The 19,688-nt window shown below is 34.1% G+C and overlaps 1 protein-coding gene across 1 annotated transcript in view; it reads right to left on the bottom strand.

Moving 5' to 3' along the window:
• The window catches only part of PSME4 (proteasome activator subunit 4), a gene marked incomplete at its 5' end in the record, with an annotated part of 95,250 nt that overhangs the window by 50,200 nt on the left and 25,362 nt on the right, over nt 1-19,688 (bottom strand). Inside the window, 7 exons of the mRNA XM_079721213.1 lie at nt 650-915; nt 1,712-1,804; nt 3,972-4,094; nt 5,289-5,363; nt 5,967-6,030; nt 7,372-7,521; nt 9,502-9,546. Of these exons, the coding sequence (XP_079577339.1) occupies nt 650-915; nt 1,712-1,804; nt 3,972-4,094; nt 5,289-5,363; nt 5,967-6,030; nt 7,372-7,521; nt 9,502-9,546 (816 nt within the window). The remainder of the gene's footprint in view (nt 1-649; nt 916-1,711; nt 1,805-3,971; nt 4,095-5,288; nt 5,364-5,966; nt 6,031-7,371; nt 7,522-9,501; nt 9,547-19,688) is intronic.

Below are 19,688 nucleotides of genomic sequence, written 5' to 3'. Positions count from 1 at the left end.
CATTCAGAGAGGAATCATAAAGCTGAAGTTCAGGGAGCAAAGGAATGAATAACAGAAAGCTTAAGCAATCTGCTCCTGAACACTCAAGACAACTGACAGTGGCTCTCTCCTATGAAGCACACCAGGCCTATATTGTGACAGGGATGAGGCAAATGGAGAACTACTTTTGTTACTATTTCAACATACAAAACAACGAATGCAGTAAAATCAACACTGTGGAAATAATACACACAAGGTTATACAATATATGAAAATAATACAGGCAACCAAATTTTCTTCTCTATCATTGAGCCTGAGAAACAGAAATGCAAAATCACATTCAATGCCATGTTCTCAATATTTAGTGACACTCACATTTTGTGAAAAAACAGCCAGAGCTTTATTTATGAGCAAAAGCTTGAGTAGCTAAAATGTGCAAATAATTCAAAATATTTTATTTTATCCATTTCATATCAATTTTCTTTTCTCTCCAATAAACCTTTATCAAGTTACCAATCATTAGGTTAAAATGTCTTGTCTCCTCTAGGAACAGGAAAAAGCACAAAGATAGCAAAACAGAAGCCACAGAAAAGAAAGCCAAGCACAAGAGTATAGAGAATAACAGTAGCCACAGCTGAGGCTTCAAAGAAACAAGTAAAACTATACTTACCTTTCAAGTACAGGGGGTATTACTAACTCCGGTCTCATGAGTGCAAGATTCTGCAGAGCCTGGGCTGCTTCTAAACTACCAGTTTTGCTAAACATAGCCAAGAGGACAGGTTGAATAATGCATTGTACAAAGTCTGTAACATCTTGATCAGTAAGCTTATGGCTATCAGGCACAGGAGTTAACCAAGAAGGCTTCTTGTATCTTTCACGATGTAATCTTCTAACAACACTGTTTGGCAACCGCTGAAGTAGTTTCATTAACTTGTTCTGGGGACACAGAAGCAGAAGGTCCTAGGTAGGTTCTAGTTCCCCTATAGATATTCATAGTTCCTCTCTATCCTCCCAAGTAAAGATTTTTAAAATAACAGCTTGTATAATCTTTCTTTTTTCGACTACAACCTTTTAATTTTTTTATTTTTAAAATTTTATTGAAGTATAGTTGATTTACAACTATACAACTATGTAACAGTGTGTTGTGTTAATTTCTGCTGTACAGCAAAGTGACTCAGTTATACATATATATATTCTTTTTCACATTCTTTTCCATAGTGGTTTTCACAGGACATTGAATATAGTTCCCTGTGCTATACAGTAGGACCTTGCTGTTTAATAGCTTGTATAATCTTATTACAAAGACCTGTATGGCCTAACTAGATAGAATAAAATACTCTTACCAATTAATCATTGATAATAATTAATAAAGATGTGTTCCAAATTTCAGTTTTAATTTCTAGCACCACATGAATCTTCCATTACGTGAAAAGCCATTTTAACCAGGCAACTTAAAAACAAACAAACAAACAAAAAAACTAACATGGTAAGACTGAAAAGATGATTCCATGGGTTTGTGGCATTTTGTTACCAGTTGCCACACTAGTATTATCTTTATTTCTATATGTTCTGTGAACACAGTAACTTAATGTAAACTTGATCATTGACATACAGCCAAATCTTAGACAAAGGACAGAAAATGTATCATAGGTTAAACAATATGCAATAGTTACATGTGACCATATCTTAAAAAATTCCAAACCCTAAGAGTAAAAAAATGAACATTACTCACCAGCCAGCGGCCATTATTTGAAGGATGGTAAAAAGATGTGATGCTGTTAAACAAACCAGCCAAATGTTTTTGCACTAGCTTACTTGGTCCACCCTGTTCAGATAAAAGAGCAAAAATATCAGTACCCAAGTTATCTGTAAAACTGAAGGGGTTAACAGGCCCAGGTCTATATACAGATCTCTTAACGTGGTTCATATTCATCCTGCTGGCAAAAATCAATTCTACCTCTAAATAAAAGTCAAAAACAATTCCCGGATGAACTTCATACAAATCAATTCAAGACAGTCTACTAAAAATAAGGGCAAAAAAAAAAATAAATAAATAAATAAATAAAATTAAAATAAAAAATAAGGGCAACTTACTGAAACCAAATCAGAAAATGGAAAAGGTACCTTTCAATTTAGAATAACAATATCTTTTACTCTTTGCAGTTAAATAATTTTTCTCACTAAGATTGCCATCTTAAAATAACCAAGTGTGGCAACATTAAGCATAAAAAGCATTCCTTAAAAGATTCAAGAAGTGAAGAAGTTCTCACAGCAGGAAATAAGGAGGTGAGAGTTACATAAGTGCATTCAAATATTTTATTATTACTCCTAAATGTTTCAAGTGATTAGACCTGTTATATGTGACCATATTGTGATTCAAAAAAGAAAAAAAATTTTTTCCCTTAATCTGTTACCAAAACAGCCAACCAAACAACCATAGAACCTGGGCTGCAGGACCGGGGTGGGGGTAGGGGGTGGCGGGGGTGGGGGGTGGCCAGGGGAGGCGGCGGCAATGAGGAAAAGGCTGGCAATCATCTTATCAAGTTGAACCACCCTGGGAATAAAGGACTACAACTTGGCCTTGAAACCTCCTATCTGTCTCAAGATGATCTTCTTTCAAGAAACAGCACAGATTTATCATGCATGCAAATGTCAAATCACTGTGTCGTATAACCGAAACTAACATAGTATTATACGTCAATTATATTTCAAGTAAAAAAAGAATCAGCACAGACCTAAGGCAGAATATCGAGTTACATAAGGAACATGTCTTTCTGCTGAAATAAAATCCACATTCACGTTTCCCAATTTAGTACAGGGCAACTACTGAGACCATAATTCCGTAGGAAAATACCAATAAAATTTTCAAAATTCTAACATAATAATTAGCACTGTTGATTTTGAAATTATATTAAATATTCATATTTAACACAAAATGAAACTGCCAATGAGAACACCTATGTGAGAAACAGCAACATTAAAATAAGGCTGATACCAATCACGATCTAATTCTGTGGCTCCTAAAAAACAAGTTCCAACTCATTGCTTATGTAAAATACTAAATATCTGTATGTTTTTGCTGTTGTTGAATATCAGAAAGAAAATGGGGTTTTCCCTCTGTTAATAAAATAACAACGACAAAAAAAAGGAGCTTGAAATTTTCTTTTCTTTTAATCTTACAATGAAATTTAAGAGCTAAACTTCTCACAACCATTCTGTTTTTTTGACAGAAACAGCCAACCGAGCAGTATAACCTGGGAGAAAATAGCAAACACAGAACAATATCAAATATCAAATGCAGAATAATTCAAAAAGGAGATAACTGTAGAGGCAATATGAATGACAATTCAGAAAATTACAGTATAAAGTTGTTTTAATACTCTTATTTGGAAGATGACAGTCAGTAAAATAATCCTTCATACTTCTCCCTTCACTAAGATTACTTGGTCAATAAGCTTTGTGTTCAATATGATGTTTTATGTGAACACTGACAATAAATGCATTAATATTGAGCATATGCAGAACCCTGAGTTCAAATCTACCTTTATCATTATCAATTTGACTTGGGAAAGTTCTTTTACCCATGATTCTGGTTCTTGGTCTGTAAAACTATTACAGACATTCTGAATCTCTTAAAACTCTAACTGCTTCCCCACCCCCCCAAACTAAACTATAATTGACCTATAGCACTGTTAGTTCCAGTGTATTACATAGTGATTTCATATTTCTATATATTACAAAATGATCAGAATAATCAAAACTCTGAACTTCTGACCCTTACTTTTAAGGTCCATTACTTAAGGAGATTTATAAATGGTACATTATGACTACATTCTGAGTCTGAGAAACATAAGCTTACTCCATCAGAAATATCCAAGAATCAAGTGACCAACTAAGCCACTAATCTAGAATTATGTGATTATGTAGAATTTTTGTGTGGTTAACACAAAATTTACATAAACTATATAAACCAAAGATAATGTATTACAAACCATCATGGCGGTGATCCATATTACAGCATGTCCTATATCATAAGCATTTGTTAAAAATCTTGGGACTAACACTTGACTGCTTCCCACTGGGAGGTTCAGGCTTCTCAGAATTCTTGTAAATATCTTTAAAAAGAAAAAAAAAAGAATTAAGAATAAATATTTACAGATATCAAATAACTCATTAAATAACCTAAGTGTTACATATTAGTGTTACTATATTGAATATATATTCTCATTTGATTGGTTTTTAAGCAAAATGACATACTGTTTAGTAATTTGCTTTATTCCTTAGGAATTTCATATAAATATCTGTACACTTTCTTTAATGACACTCTGAGGTCACAGGCATGTGACTATGAAGCACCCATATCCATGTACTCCAAAACTGGCAAATGAGACTTAGTTAAACATAAAAAGGCAAAATGTAGATAACTGTAGTTCAATGTGAAATATTTTGACTACTTTCTGCCTCCCTGAATGCACATAAAATTATTTTTCCTATGCTCTCATTCCAAGCCAAGGATGCACAAAACACAAATATCTTCTGGCCGATTACTCTCCCTCTCAAAATTTTACCATTGACTTTACCCCCTAAGAATCTGCATTTTAATCTGTCATTTAATAACTGTATTTTAATACAATTAGATGTATTTTTTAAATCTGTTGTTAAATATGTCAGATATGGCGGGGCTAAAGACTGGGGAAATTTACTTTTCCTTCTTAGTTTCTATTGCCCAGCAACAGAGAAAGACAGCACAAGCAAAGGCAATCAGAGCATATGCCTTCTGCTGCTCCCCAGCTCTGCTCTACTGTCAGTGTGCAAATCAGAACCACCCGGATGCCCCGTAACAGCCTTTTTGAAGCTCCACAGATGATTCTACTGCAGGTGAAACAACACCGAATATGCAATAATGCACCTAGAGACATTTTCTATCTTTACTTACTCTACGAAAATATACAATATGATTTTAAAAGTGGGGAACACTCTAGAAGAACAATCAAATACAATACACAAAATTCGCTGGAAGGGATGAATGTATGACACCCTGAATAATAGTTTTAGTACTTTCTAAATTACTTACTCTGAAACTTATAGTTCATGTCCTGCATAGGTAAGACAAAATAATCAAACATTTATGATAGCTTGATATGATCCAATTACTTTTTGAAAATAAACGACATATCCTTTAAATTACTTATGTTTTTACTAACAGTCAAAAAATATTTTATGACTAGAAATAAGAATACAAAACATACTTCTTAAAGACATAAAGATGATGTCAGTACTATTGTATATGTTCAAATGTTCTTAATTACCTTTGGTACATAAGGATCCCAATCTATGTACCCTATATTATCTGTAGCCAATCGAGCAAAGAGATTTACTAGTTGCTGAAAGTAAACAAAAAAAAAGACAGTTAATACATTTGTTGTTTCTGTGGGTCACAGTCACACCCCTTATCCATTTATTCTTTTCAGAACAATCACTATGGGCACAACTGAATTTAATATTTGATTTATGACTCAGTTTTTTCATTTCTCCAAATTTAAGTTCTGATTCTCGTCACCCATTTAAAAATCAATTGCAGTTGAAATGCTTATTAAAAAAGGGAAATGACAAAGCATCATCCACAGTGCAAAGAGAAAAATAAGTTTTAATCAAACACACATGTAGAAAACATCCACCAGGTGTCCAGCGCCATGCGAGTAAGGGTACAAAAGGAAATAAACAACAGGGTTTTTACTCTTCATGCATTTCACAGTACATGTATATACTTTCAGATATTGATAAAACCAAAATAAAGAACATTTTGAAAATAAAGAATATAACCAAAATGAATATTCTAGTTCTCTTAGAATACAGCAAATAAAATTCTAAAAAACTGACTACAACACTGCTAATAGCCAATTCTAAGGAACTGAAGTTACTTATCAAATGATCCGATATAGTTACTTCCAAACTAAAAAGTATATAAGAAAAAATGGGATACTCACCCCCTCCCACTGTGGGAGATTTTGCACTGAAACCCAAAGGCCAATTAATTCATCAAACCAAAGTCTGAAGAAGAAAAATGTTGTTAGGAATAGCAAGTGATTTATAGCAAGTGGTTCAAACCCAGGTATCCTTTGTATTTTTTTAATCTATTATTCTTACTGATAACTACACAACCTAGAAAAAATAATACTGAAAGTTACAAACTTAATGGAAAAAGAACTACTTTTGTCTGAATATTCCCCTTTCAATTTATTTATGCTAAAAAGAATAATCTAATCAAATTTCTACTTCATTGTTAAATAATTGTCTACCCCTATCTAACACTGTTTACAAGTTTCTCCTTCCTCTCCCTACGTTTTTGCTTTAATGCTTTCCCTTTACTACCTGTTCCTGCAACTCTCCCTTACTCTCTTTTAACAGGCCAACTAGTAATTACACCATTAACTAGCACTATGGTAAATGCTCCATAAAAGAAATGAGCCACAAAGTGTTAGGAGCAATTAAATTATAGTGGTGGAAAGTCTCAAATTAAAGAAACATTGGATTGGCCAAAAAGTAACATCTTATAGAAAACCCGAATGAACTTTTTGGCCAACAAAACAGAAGAGAATATAGGGGCAAGAAAACATCTGAATATTATTAACCAATCTTTACAAATGTCAAAGAAATTACAAGTTTTTAATTAAAATTTCATAAACATACAGCTAGATACAAAATTTCTGATTTGACTGAAATAAAAGATTTGACATCTCACTACAGAAAACATGTTGGGGGAGTGGGGAGGGCTAAGCATGAACCCATAATATACTGATAATTACTATGATCCTTCCAGTCTTTTCCTCATACCTTTTACTTTTTTCATAAAAGTACAATCTAAATATTTTCATTCTTGGGTTTATGATATACCTGTAGTCATCCAAGAAAAAAAGTTCTTAAAAACAGTGAAAAGACTAGAACAAGTTAAAAAAAAAAAAAAAGACCAAAGAAAAAGTATGCTACACATGAGGGTTAAAAAACCAAGGTTTAGAAAAACACTTTTCCCTTCCCTAAATCTATGCAATTTAACATTTCCACCACTGCCTATTTATTGACATTTTCAACCCCTTTTTGTACTTATTATTCTTTCTCTCCCAATATCTTAAATTAAAGCTCACATCTTACTTGGCTTGACATACAAGTGTTATTCTCTCTTTATTTGCAATCCTATATTTAACTGTTTTAGCCTTCACACACACACTTCAAGTACAAGAAACATAATGGTTGAGTTGGTAAATTTTTTACTTATTATTGCTTTAATAGTTTGCACATGTATATACATACATACATATATATATGTGTATATATATATGTATGTATTCCCTACTATATTCTAGAATTTGTCAAGATATATATATATATACTTACTTAAAACCTTTATGATGAAGTTCTGGAGAAAGGGAGGTAGGAAGAAATATTTCAAAATAAGTGATGGCCTTTTGCATCGTTACATCAAAAGGGCACATTAATGGCCGCCATTCTTCTAGCATCTCAGCTGTGGCATCTGCTGGAAAATACCTAATAAAGAAGGTTTTCATGTATCTGATCATTGGCTAAACGCTCTACATCATTATATGACTGACAAAAAAGAGGGAGAAGGTGAAGATACTCATGAGATAATATCACACACTACCAATGTGTGTGATATTACCTACAAGAAACACACATTTTTACAACTCTAAAATAAATAGCCTATCACACTTAGATAAGATAAATTTTCTTGTCTGTGGACTTGGGAAAATGTTATTGAGTTGGCCAAAGAGTTCGTTTGGGTTTTTCTGTAAGATGGCTGAACAAACTTTCTGGCCAACCCAACATAAAGTTGATAAACCTCAGATAAAATACAAAGCCATTCAAATCACCTACAAACTTAAACATGATTGTTGTATTTTTTCATCCTATGTGCTGTGCAATAGCAATAGAAAAAAAAATCTTGTCATAGGGAATCCAGTCTATATAAGAAATGTATAATCAGCAAAGTGAGAAAGAGAACATCAGCCCAGGAACCTCTAGGCACCTTAGGAATAAACCATTTACCCTCACTGGACCAGAGGTTCCTAGGTTGATGTTCTCTTTCTCACTTTGCTGATTATGCATTTCCTCCTATATACAAGAGAGGATTGGGCTAGATGATCGAGTCCTATAGGCTCTAACATTGTAAAATTCTATGAAATGGGCAGGAGCATCCCTGGGGTATAGAAGATATAGAAAAATAAAATCTGAAGTGTGAAGACACACACAAAATGAAGGTAAATGGATAAGGAGGACCCATTATCCATTTGGATATGGAATGGACACCCAAATGGGTAGGCAACTGAGGTTTAAAATAATGAAAAGCATATGAAAATTTATGATTTGGGTATGGCCCAAAAAGTTAGTAAACCCTTTCAAATACACTTGGAGGTTTGGCCTATACATCATATTATTAATCTTATTATATCTTTATACATCTGTGTTATTAGAATCACACTTCATTTCTTTATGTGAAAAATAAAATTACATTTCTAGTTATTCTTCTGTTGAGTTCATCGAGCATTTATGTACCAGATCATTGTGCAACAGGTTAGAATTAAAAAAATTTTAAATGGCAGAATATACTCATATATTCTACCTTCAAAGATCTCATACACTGATTCCCCTTCCTAATTTTTCAGAATCAACTGTTAGCCTAGTAATCCAAAACAAAAGCTTGGGCATTCTATGAATTATCTAAGAACCTAAAAACCAGTAAGTTCCTTAGTGATGATCAAGTTTCACAAAATAACACTGCTCCTTGGTGGCTTATTGAATGACCCAGGTTAGATCTTAAGCCTCTTAAAAGGAGACATTTTATATCCTGAAAATACATTTGCCCGAGACTGAGTAGTATAGGAGGTCAGGAACAAGTATCTGATCTATAAAATAACTTTAACTCATATTACAAGCATATGATAAATATACGAATTTCCATTCAAAAGAATTCATAGCAGAAGTATGTCTTAGAACAGCCTGATAAACAAGAATGAAAAAATAGTTCAAGTCCACACAACTGGACTTTAATTAAACTAAATTCTATCCATATGCATCTTTAAACATAAGAATATGGGATATTCAAAGTCAAATATTCTACTGAAACAGAACACAGTAGAAAAAAACTTATGTGCCATCTTATTATTATTCATTTTAATATAAGACCTACAAGGCTCATTTTGGAAAATATTTTTGATCTGAGTAACAATACTCTAGGAAAATCTTTCAGATGAAGCCAGTTATAAGTACATTATTGCATTCTTACTTTATAATGGGTGACTGACACCCACACCACTTAAAAATTTCTAAATTTATAAATGAAACCTGAAAAGTTCAGTTGAAGAGCTGGAGATGATATGTTGTGCCCAGTGACTAACATCACAATATCAGAGACTACTTATACCTCTAAATTCCTCTTCAAAGCATACTAAAGATGGGGAAAAGCCCACAGAAACAATAAGAGGCTTTATAAATTGAGAAGCTACTTACGGTCGGCAGCTTTTCACGAGTGTTTTGAGAACATTTTCTACAGAACTGGGGGGAAAAAGCCATTTGATAAATTAGGTTGGTGTATTTTAAGAACACATCTTTAATAAGTATCTCTAAGATACACTCATACATTTAGATATTATCTGTGTATATGGAATAACTAATCCTTCTCTTTCATACAGACAAAACTCTAACAATTAACTACCTAAACTCCGTAATCTACTCTTCCCTTTGCCTTCATTTTGCTCATTCTATGCAGTGAAAAAAAGGGAAGAAAGCTAGAAAAAGGGCAAATCATCTTCGATCTTTACAAAGTGGGCAGCAATGACCATATACCTATCAATACATCAAGAAGTATGTTCAGTGGCTTCAAATACTAATTTTAAATTTTTATTAAAGTGCTTTTACATCAAAAAACAAACAGCAAAGTCTAGTGTGCTTCTGTCAGCAACTACCAGAAACCAGTTTTCTGTAACCTACTGATGAGAGTTTTATAAGCCTCCAAGGCACTTTACTGCCAGCAACGACCATCAAAATAATAAGCAACTGCCACCTTTCTGACCAGCTACTTAAAAAGTTAGCTGAGGAACATTAAAAGCTGTAACTTATTTTCCAACTTGTAGGTGGTTCAAGTGAATTTAGGAAAACAACATAAATATTTGTATATGAACCTATAATAAACACTTCTATTTTAATGAAAAAGGCTAGTGTGTACTGGTTTAAACACACATCACCAGAATGGATATTTAAAATTCTAAGTAGACCACAGTCAAAAGAGGTCAAATGCAAATTAACAAAACAAAGGGTAATTCTGAACTGGAATTTTAAAATAAATGTGTGACGACTTACAACATGATGTATAAAAGTAAAAATAAAACAAGTCCCCAAATCTCAAGAGAAAAAATTATGGGGGAAAGGGGTAACTTTGAGGCAGTGCTTCCACCTGACACTTTCTCATTAAGCTGTTTGAAATTCTTAAGTCCAGAAGTCTATCCAGCTTCTCTGAAAGCTTAAGAACTAATTTGCAAAGAAATTCCAAGGAATAACACAAACCAAACTCAACACAAGTAATCAATGTACTATATAACCAAGAGAGAAAACTATAATTTCATTACTTGAAGCAGTAAGAATCCTCTTTAATTTCTAAAGTACTCAGAAAAAAATTAACTGAAGAGGAAACTGGGCTACAACTCATGAGATAATTCTAAAATAAAAAAGATGACCATATAGCCAGAGAGCCATCGTGGAGCATTTTTTCTGATTATCAAAGAGAGATGTTACCTTCTCTCACAAAAAAAACTCATCAATTCAGAAACAGAGTTTAACTGAGGGAACATCTAAGTTTGCCTAGTTAAAAAAAAAAAGGAGGGGGAGAGGAGCAAACTTCTCTCCAACTACATTTACAACTCCCTGAAGACCACGACTATGATTTTTACTTCTGGGCATTTCCAAAGGGCTTATAACAAGGCTGTGTTCATTTACATATATGCATATATTATAAAAATACTTATTTATTTACAACGCTCTATAAACATTTTCTATCAGGACAACAAAGAACATCGATCTTTGGATCTTCTTTTAGTTTGGACCAAAGAACCAACTTAGAAACACATTTTAGAATTCATAAGGAAGATCTGAAGATTCATCTAGTTCCAAACGAAATAAGAGATCAACTTAAATGCAGATTTTAAAAAAGATAATTCTAAAATGGTAAACTTATGGTCCAAGGAAATAAGCAGAAGATCTATAATTCTACCAGTTCCTAATATTTGTGTTCATGTTAACTTTACATTTACTTTTAACTGTTTCTGTGGCAGCTTGTTTGAGAGTACAACACAGAAAACCTGCTATTTTCACTGGTAATTTTTCTATTCTACCAACAAACTTCCTATAATGTCAAAAATGATTCTAGAAAGCAAGTCATAAAAGGCTGCATAGCTACATGTTTTCTCCAGTTCCCTTCACTCTTCAGAAGAATAGAAGGTTAATTATAAGACTTGATAGCTGTCACTTCACTCATTAGAGGAATAGGGTGTGTGGGAATGTGATTTAGTTCATCTAAATAAAGTCTGTTTCAACCCCTCCTTAATAAGGCCTGTGCCACTGGATTTATACTCTTTATCCAGAAAAGGGTACAATCTCTCTAACCTGTGATATCTGTATAGTGACCTTTTCTGATTCTTGTAATCTCTCAAGATGAAGAGAACAATGTTTCTGTTTAAAAATAAAATAAAAGGTTATTGCTAGATGCTACTAGATTATATTTCACTAATTTTTAGAGGGAGTGAATAATCATTAAAAACTTTTCCAATTGTTGGAAATTTCTAATACTAAAGTGACAACAATTGAAAACACTTTTTTTTTTTTAATCAAAAGGGATCTACATAGGGACTAAGTTTTGGGTGGGTTTTCTCATACCCTATTTCCTCTTAGTAAACACATGTTAGCTTGAAAAGAAAGCCACAGTAATATCATGTAATGAATGGTTCACAGCCTGGGCTTAGAGTCAGACAGATCTGAATTTGAATACCTGTCCTGCTACTTACTAGTAGCGCAGTATTATAGCCTCATATCTATATAAGAGCTGTTACAAAAATTAAATAAGATAATGTAAAGAATGCAGTTATCTGGCCCAGAATTAAGCACAATAAATGTTAACTACAATTATTATTTCATATCTGGCCAAAATAAATTATATTTTCAATCTCCTTAAGAATGAAAATTTGTACTCATTTTGCTTTTACATTTATTCTACTGCCTCTGAGAAGCTATTAATTTACATTTAGGAAATTGCATCAAAATAGGAAAGTCCTTCCCCAACTGCCACCCTATTTATCAGGGCAGAAAGTAAGTTCTTGTCCCAGTTCTTGAGCTCTTGTCCCAGTTTCAACAAATGACTCTGTGTGAATTTTCCTCTCTGGGATGCAATTTCCTTATGATGATTTCTTTATGATTCCTTATGTTAATAAAGTATGCCAAATAAATACTTAAGTACTTAAGTATGCCTTAAGCTAATAAATGCCAAATATGTAGCAGAGAAGCCTGAGGAAAGCCAAAAGCCTTAGCCTCCAGTTACTGAGACAGTGGACTTATATAAACCTGGAGGTTTATGACTCCTACCTCCTTAGCCTTACCTAACTGTCAGGACAATATTCACTTTTTTTTTTTTTTTTTTTTTTTTTTTGCAGTACGCAGGCCTCTCACTGTTGTGGCCTCTCCCGTTGCCGAGCACAGGCTCCGGACGCGCAGGCTCAGTGGCCATGGCTCACGGGCCCAGCCGCTCCATGGCATGTGGGATCTTCCCGGACTGGGGCACGAACCCATGTCCCCTGCATCGGCAGGCGGACTCTCAACCACAGAGCCACCAGGGAAGCCCAATATTCACTTCTAAACCAGAGAAATGTACAGCAAATGACAAATTCAAGATGAGAGTAGTGTGGACTGCCCACGGCCAGAAGTACGTTCAGCTTCACTTCACAATTCTTGAACTAAAATTTAGCTTCAGGGTAATCATATTTGCTTTTCTATAAATGAACTGGGAAACTATAACCCTGGTATATTCTACATACCTCTGCCTCAACCTCCTTGTAACTTAATATATCATTTTTTCCCTGCTTTTCCTAAATCCAAACAAATCCACCATCAGTTAGTCAAACACTATCCATCTCATATCTAATCTTACAAAATCTAATACTGCTTAGTTAAATCAGCAGTCATTTTTCACAGCCACTTCACACAAAATTAGGTTCAAGATAATTTTACTTGAGGACAGTCTAAATAAATTATAACATCTTCATCACTGATGTAGCATTAACATGGGTTTTTCAATACAATTACTTCAAGAAAAAAGTATGCCTCTATGACAAGTAAATGTTAAGAAATTGTAATGATTCTGATCACTCGTGTAAAAAGAGTGTGTATAATTGCTATAAGTGATGACAAGCCTGATCAATGTGAACTGAGTATTTTTTAAATTGCTTTAAAAAGAGCAGTTTCTAGAGAAAGATCATTGTAGCACAACTTTTGAAAGAAGCACTATCAAAGTCATTAATAAAAATTAATAAAATCAACCAATTATTCTCTAATTTCCAAATAAAAATAGAATTTTTTAAAAAGCAAATAGAATGTTCCTCAAATACCATGTTAAAAAAATCACTGCAAATGCCATATTAATAATCATTGTTTATTAACAAAATAACTGTAAACTATTTTAAATTTTTACAGGTCCTCAGACAAATTAGTTTCATATTTCATTATCATGTTAAATTCTGTAGCTAAAGATCATTCTTGAGTTGCTGGTAGTAACTTAAGCTTAGAAATGTGGCTACACATATCAAGAAACCCCAACAGAGGTTAAGAACATGTCATTTTCATGTGTTGATGGGGGAACAAAGAATTTAACTGTATCTTAAGGATAAGAGCACCAATTCAAATGGTCCTTTGATAGATTTAACAGAGAAAGAAGAAATCAAGAACAAGTACCAGAAAAGGGAAATATCAAATTTCTCCAGAGGCAGATTAATATGAAAAATGAAATAGTTTAATACTGTATGATCCACCTTAGAATATATATAAAAGAAAAACAGATATTTAAATATTTTTTAAAATGTAAATGAGTTATCTAGGCCCAAGCTACTCATGATGCAAACATGTAAACCTTTAAAACACCAAACAACCCACAAAAACTAAACTGACAGTGATAAGACTAAATAAATGTATATATATATATATACACATAGCAATTCAAACATGAATTGCCTATGTTCATTTGTAAAAACTGATCTATGCATAATTCCCCCACATTTTGTTAGTAGCAATACCTTTCTTTACCGTGCTGCCTACATTTGTAACCTGTAATATGTTATTCCAATTAAGTGTGTGGGACACTGTTTTACGACATAAAATCATGCCCAAAAGATTCAGATGCTTCTTTTACAAAGTAAACAATAAGCAGCTCTTAAGTTGCTAATATCGAGTTCACAGCTACCTAGGTTTTTTCCAATTTTAATTTTTCTTTTGAATTAAAAAAACCCTACAAATTGTTTCTCCAGTAAAAAAAAAAAAAAACAGATGAAAGTAAAAAGGGTCTTTTGCCACTGAGGCAAAAAGACAGAAAGGAGGAGGGAAGGAGGAGAGGAAGCAAAAAAGAAGAAGGAGGAGGGGACAGAGAAGAAACTAGGGGAAAGGAGGAGAAGAAAGTTTAATAATCCTTGCTTCAAACAATGGAACCAGCTTTTAAAATCATGTTGAAATGCATGGCATTCTAAGCAGTGGTTTCAATAAAGACAAACACAAAAGGCACATGAGTTTAAGACTTGAAAGACAAACAGTTAACAAATGAAGCAAGCTTTCACTTTTGATTATAAAAATGGTATTCTAAAAATAGTTATGAATACATGCAGTCAGCTGACAAAACTGTTTCAAAATGTGTCAGAATACATTTAAGATGAAAATACTCAAAACAAAATACTAACTCCAAAAGCATGCCATATTAAAGGGCTCCTTAAGGAATCTTCTGAAATAAAATGTTTGTAAAAAGTCACACTTCTATCCCTGGGCTATAAACACTTGCTATATACTAGTGTACTAAATAGTATCTTAAGTAGAAAAGTAAATTTTAAAATGTTTTAAATGATCCCATCTTAGAAATTCACTGGACAGAGACTAGCTGTGAGGAACAAAAAGTGAAAGTACTGTTGTATGGCTCTCCAAATAGTGTCTCTAACACATCAGATGATTCCTCCAATATTAAAATCAAGGCAAGTGTGATGAATAAAGTCCAAGAACCAGAGAATCTGAAAATCTTTCAAAGTTAATTGTTGTAACGATATACAGTGTGACCTGAATGGAAATATGGTAACAGGTACTCCTTTCAAAAGGAGAGGTAGGGCTTCCCTGGTGGCGCAGTGGTTGAGAGTCCGCCTGCCGATGCAGGGGACACGGGTTCGTGCCCCGGTCCAGGAAGATCCCACATGCCATGGAGCGGCTGGGCCCGTGAGCCATGGCCACTGAGCCTGCACGTCCGGAGCCTGTGCTCGGCAACGGGAGAGGCCACAACAGTGAGAGGCCTGCGTACCGCAAAAAAGAAACAAAAAGTAGTTCCAGATGCCCAGTATTCTTTCTGATCCCTTCAAACTGGAACAACACATCATCATTTTTAAAAACAGGATGCATCAACAGAGCTGCACTTCACAATGTGTGCTCCTTTTAGTGGACGCACACAGCCCTATGTGTAAGTGCTCAAAGCCACTAGGCCAATAGAGTTCATCTTCTTGGAGCATCAACTTTAGTCAAGAGATACATATGGAAGAAATTTTTACTTATGAAAGCATTACTTAATATGCCTAATAAAGATATGAATGTTTAAGATAAAATGCAAAAATTCCAAGAAATTTCTCACACCACACCTCTTAAGAAACATCTTTGGGGAAAGGGAAGGAAGTATTAAATGGACAATCTGAGAAGCACTGGAACAGGAAAAAGAATACTGGTTTGGAAACTAAAAGACCTGGATCTTATAGAATTAAAAACAGAAAAAAAGAAAGCAAAAAGTGCTGGACCAGTGGTAAGAAAACAGGAGGGACTGATTAATGAGGCAGGAAACTTTAACTTGCATGGATGCAGGCTAAGAGAACAGAAAATCCATCAGCCTCTAACCACAGGCAGGGCGCATTCTGGAAATGTAAGGGACATTTTTAACTATCACAATTGGGGGAGGACTCACTGGACCTTTAGTGATTAAAAGCCAGGTATATTAGATATCCTGCAATTCATGGAATAGCCAGACTCAACAAAAAATTATTACTGCAAGACTTCCAAATGTCCCAATGCACAGTTATACAGCTTAAAAATTCTTGAACCTAAAAGTTAACTGCTTTAAACATTAACTATTTTTCACACAGTTTTAATAGACATTGAATCTCTAGGAATACAACTAACATGTAAATTGAAGGAAGGCTGTACTTTGGCTGAAAATTTTACCTACGGTTATTCATGATTTCTGAAAGAAAAAAAAAATTACAGCATAGTGGCAATTCCAGTTGCCCCACTTGATTTGCCAAAACCAAATCCCTGTGCATGTGTAGTTTTCATATAAATATGTAACTAAGATTGAAGATTGCTTTAACAGTCTTAGAACCAAGTGTCACTACACTTGCAATTAGCAGATACACAAAGAATGAGGATGTCAGAGAATTTCATTAATAATTTTGTTGTTAAAATGCTTCATGTTTTTCTGGAATGTCATCCTTATTTTGGTAGGGCACAAAAGACAATTTATGTTGTGAAAATTACATATTGACATTGTTTATTTTGGCAAAAGTCTGCTGCACAAATTCTCTATGACTTCATATATTAATGTTTCTTTTCCTAATTCATCCTTTGCCTATTTCTTTCACATGTGATAATGTTTAAAAATAATGTTTTGTAATACTAAGTAACTACACCATCCCACATAATTATATAAAGAATTATTGTGACACTATGTTATAAATAAGACCAGCTCACCTGCAACAGTATCTTACTTCTTGTTTTTCCCAGTCAGTAGTCTGAAATTAAAGTTATTTCTCTCTCTCTCTCATTATATTTAAGTAAGTGTGGCCTGTTATTCTGTATCTTAGCACTAGTTTTTATTTCAATGTCCACTAACAATGCTGCTCTTACATTTTCTTGTACTTCTGATACAGAATGTGTTTTGACCTTTTTACTTTTAAATCCAAACTTACTCATTATAAGTAGATGCAAAATCTGAATACCATACTGTTTTGGTTTTTTTAAAATATTTATTTATTTATTTATTTTTGGCTGCGTCAGGTCTTAGCTGTGGCACGCGGGATCTTTCATTGTGGCGCACGGGCTTCTCTCTAGTTGTGGCACGTGGGTTCAGTAGTTATGGCGTGTGGGCTTAGTTGCCCCGTGGCATGTGGGATCTTAGCTCCCCAACCAGGAATCAAACCCACGGCCCCTGCACTGAAAGGTGGATTCTTAACCACTGGACCACCAGAGAAGTCCCCCATACTGCATTTTTTAGTATAATAGTGCATGCATGTTTGAAATATATATTGCTTTATAGTAAACTACTTTCCCATTATTTCTTTTATGATTAAAATATTATTTATATTTATTTTTGAGTGTAGAAAGGTCATGTTATTTATGAATTTCATTTTGGAATAGTTATCTATAGAATACAAAAGTCTATTAGAGTTAAGAGTCACGCTGTAAACCAAGTAAAAATTTCATCAAAGACTTGATGTCTCTTCAAAAGACCAAGAACAGCCATGGTGAAACTTTTAAGGAAGGTTTCCATAACAGCAAGGATGATGTGAAGCTTCAGGAAATGACATGGTAATTAGTATCAAGATGCAGGGAAGGAACTATAAACAATGATTGACACTAACAGTAGTAAGCGTTAACAAAATTTCCTGGAAAACAATGGCATTGCTGAAGAGGAAAGCCATAGATATTTATTAATAACGACACGGTACTTAAAAAAAAAAGTGGCCGCCTTTGCAAAGTTACACCCGTCAGGGCAGGAAGTGTGACACTTGGTTATAAAGAAGTAAAAGAAATGCTGAAGAAGGAGAAATTACTGAAGGAATAGCTTTCCCTCCCCCATGATTTACCAAAGACTTTCAAAGGCAGTCAAAAAATGAGCCAGGAAAATTTTAGAAAGATAACTGATTTTGAACTCCGTTTAAAGGTCCCTGAAATCTATGAAATGGTGATTCTAGTCAAAAGTTCAATGGGCTCGGGACTTCCCTGGTGGCCCAGTGGTTGAGAATCCATCTGCCCATGCAGGGGACACAGGTTCAATCCCTGGTCCAGGAAGATCCCACATGCCGCGGAGCAACTAAGCCTGCGCACCACAGCTACTGAGCTTGCGCTCTAGAGCCCGCGAGCCACAACTACTGAGCCTGCATGCTGCAACTACTGAAGCCTGCGCACCTAGAGCCTGTGCTCCACAACTAGAGAAGCCACCGCAATGAGAAGCCCGCACACCTCAACGAAGAGTAGCCCCCGCTCACCGCAACTAGCGAAAGCCCGTGCACAGCAACAAAGACCCAACACAGCCAAAAAAATAATAATAATAAAATAAAATAAAACAGCTTTAAAAAAAAAAGTTCAATAGGCTCAGATTTTGAGGTCTAGTTAATCCAGTCTGTTCCATGCTCCCGCCAGCAGAAATAAAACTCAAAAGTAATCTTTCATGTTAAATTTGGGGTTTTCATAATAAATATTAGTAAAAACACACTTGAACATTGTACCATTTAGTTTCATGATGAATTCTGCCATTTTTATGGTTGAAATGGGTTTCCTTGCTTTAAAACATGAAATCTTCAGGAAATAAATACCTTCTGACCATGTGACTGACTGAAATACCTTCTGAGAGTATTTGTGACTACTGTCCAAAAAACAATTAGGGCCTAAGTTCACAATTACCTATAGTTTTTTTTTTTTGTTTTTTTTTTTACTCTTTCCATTTACAACATTTCACTCTTTACCTATGACCTAAAAGTCTTTAAAGTCTGCCATCTGCAGGCATTTTCAAAAAAATTCACTTACGACTGCTGACTTAAGTGAGGCCTGAGGATTAATCATGGATTAAATGAACTGAACTGGGTAGACATGTAAATATGTCTAGGATTGAGAGAAAAACCACAGAAATAAATGTTCAAAGACTTCATTTATAAAAGAGAAAAAGGAAAATAATACAGGCATATAAAATGGTGTTCTTCAGGAAATGAGTGCATATGTATATGAGAAACAACTCTAGATAATAAGAGGAAACAGCTATGAAAAGTTTAAAAAAAGATTTCCTAAAAATAAACCTCAATCACAAATTTAAGAGTATTTTAAGCCAAACATGCTAAGACTGAGAAAATTAAGAGCTAGATCAAAACTGGACAAACCCTTGTTAACAGGGAAAAATGACACTTTGCAGTCAAGCCTGAAATCACTATTAATCAAAAAGGACAGATGATTATATTGTACTCTGTAGAGGTTCAGAATAAAATACAAAATGTACCAAAATGAGAGATCTGGAGGAGTCAGGATGTGTGTACAAGAAGCCATAAACAGCCAGAGATTTATAATCTTATTATGTCTAAACATTACTAGAAAATAACATAAACCAAAGACCGTGCATTTGAATAGTTTGTGCTATAACACATTCAATCACTGAAACTGAT

This window comes from Hyperoodon ampullatus (genome assembly GCF_949752795.1).
Source record: "Hyperoodon ampullatus genome assembly, chromosome: 15".
In the NCBI taxonomy this organism is placed as follows: Eukaryota; Metazoa; Chordata; class Mammalia; order Artiodactyla; family Ziphiidae; genus Hyperoodon; species Hyperoodon ampullatus.
This window is presented reverse-complemented; position numbering and strand designations above follow the sequence as displayed.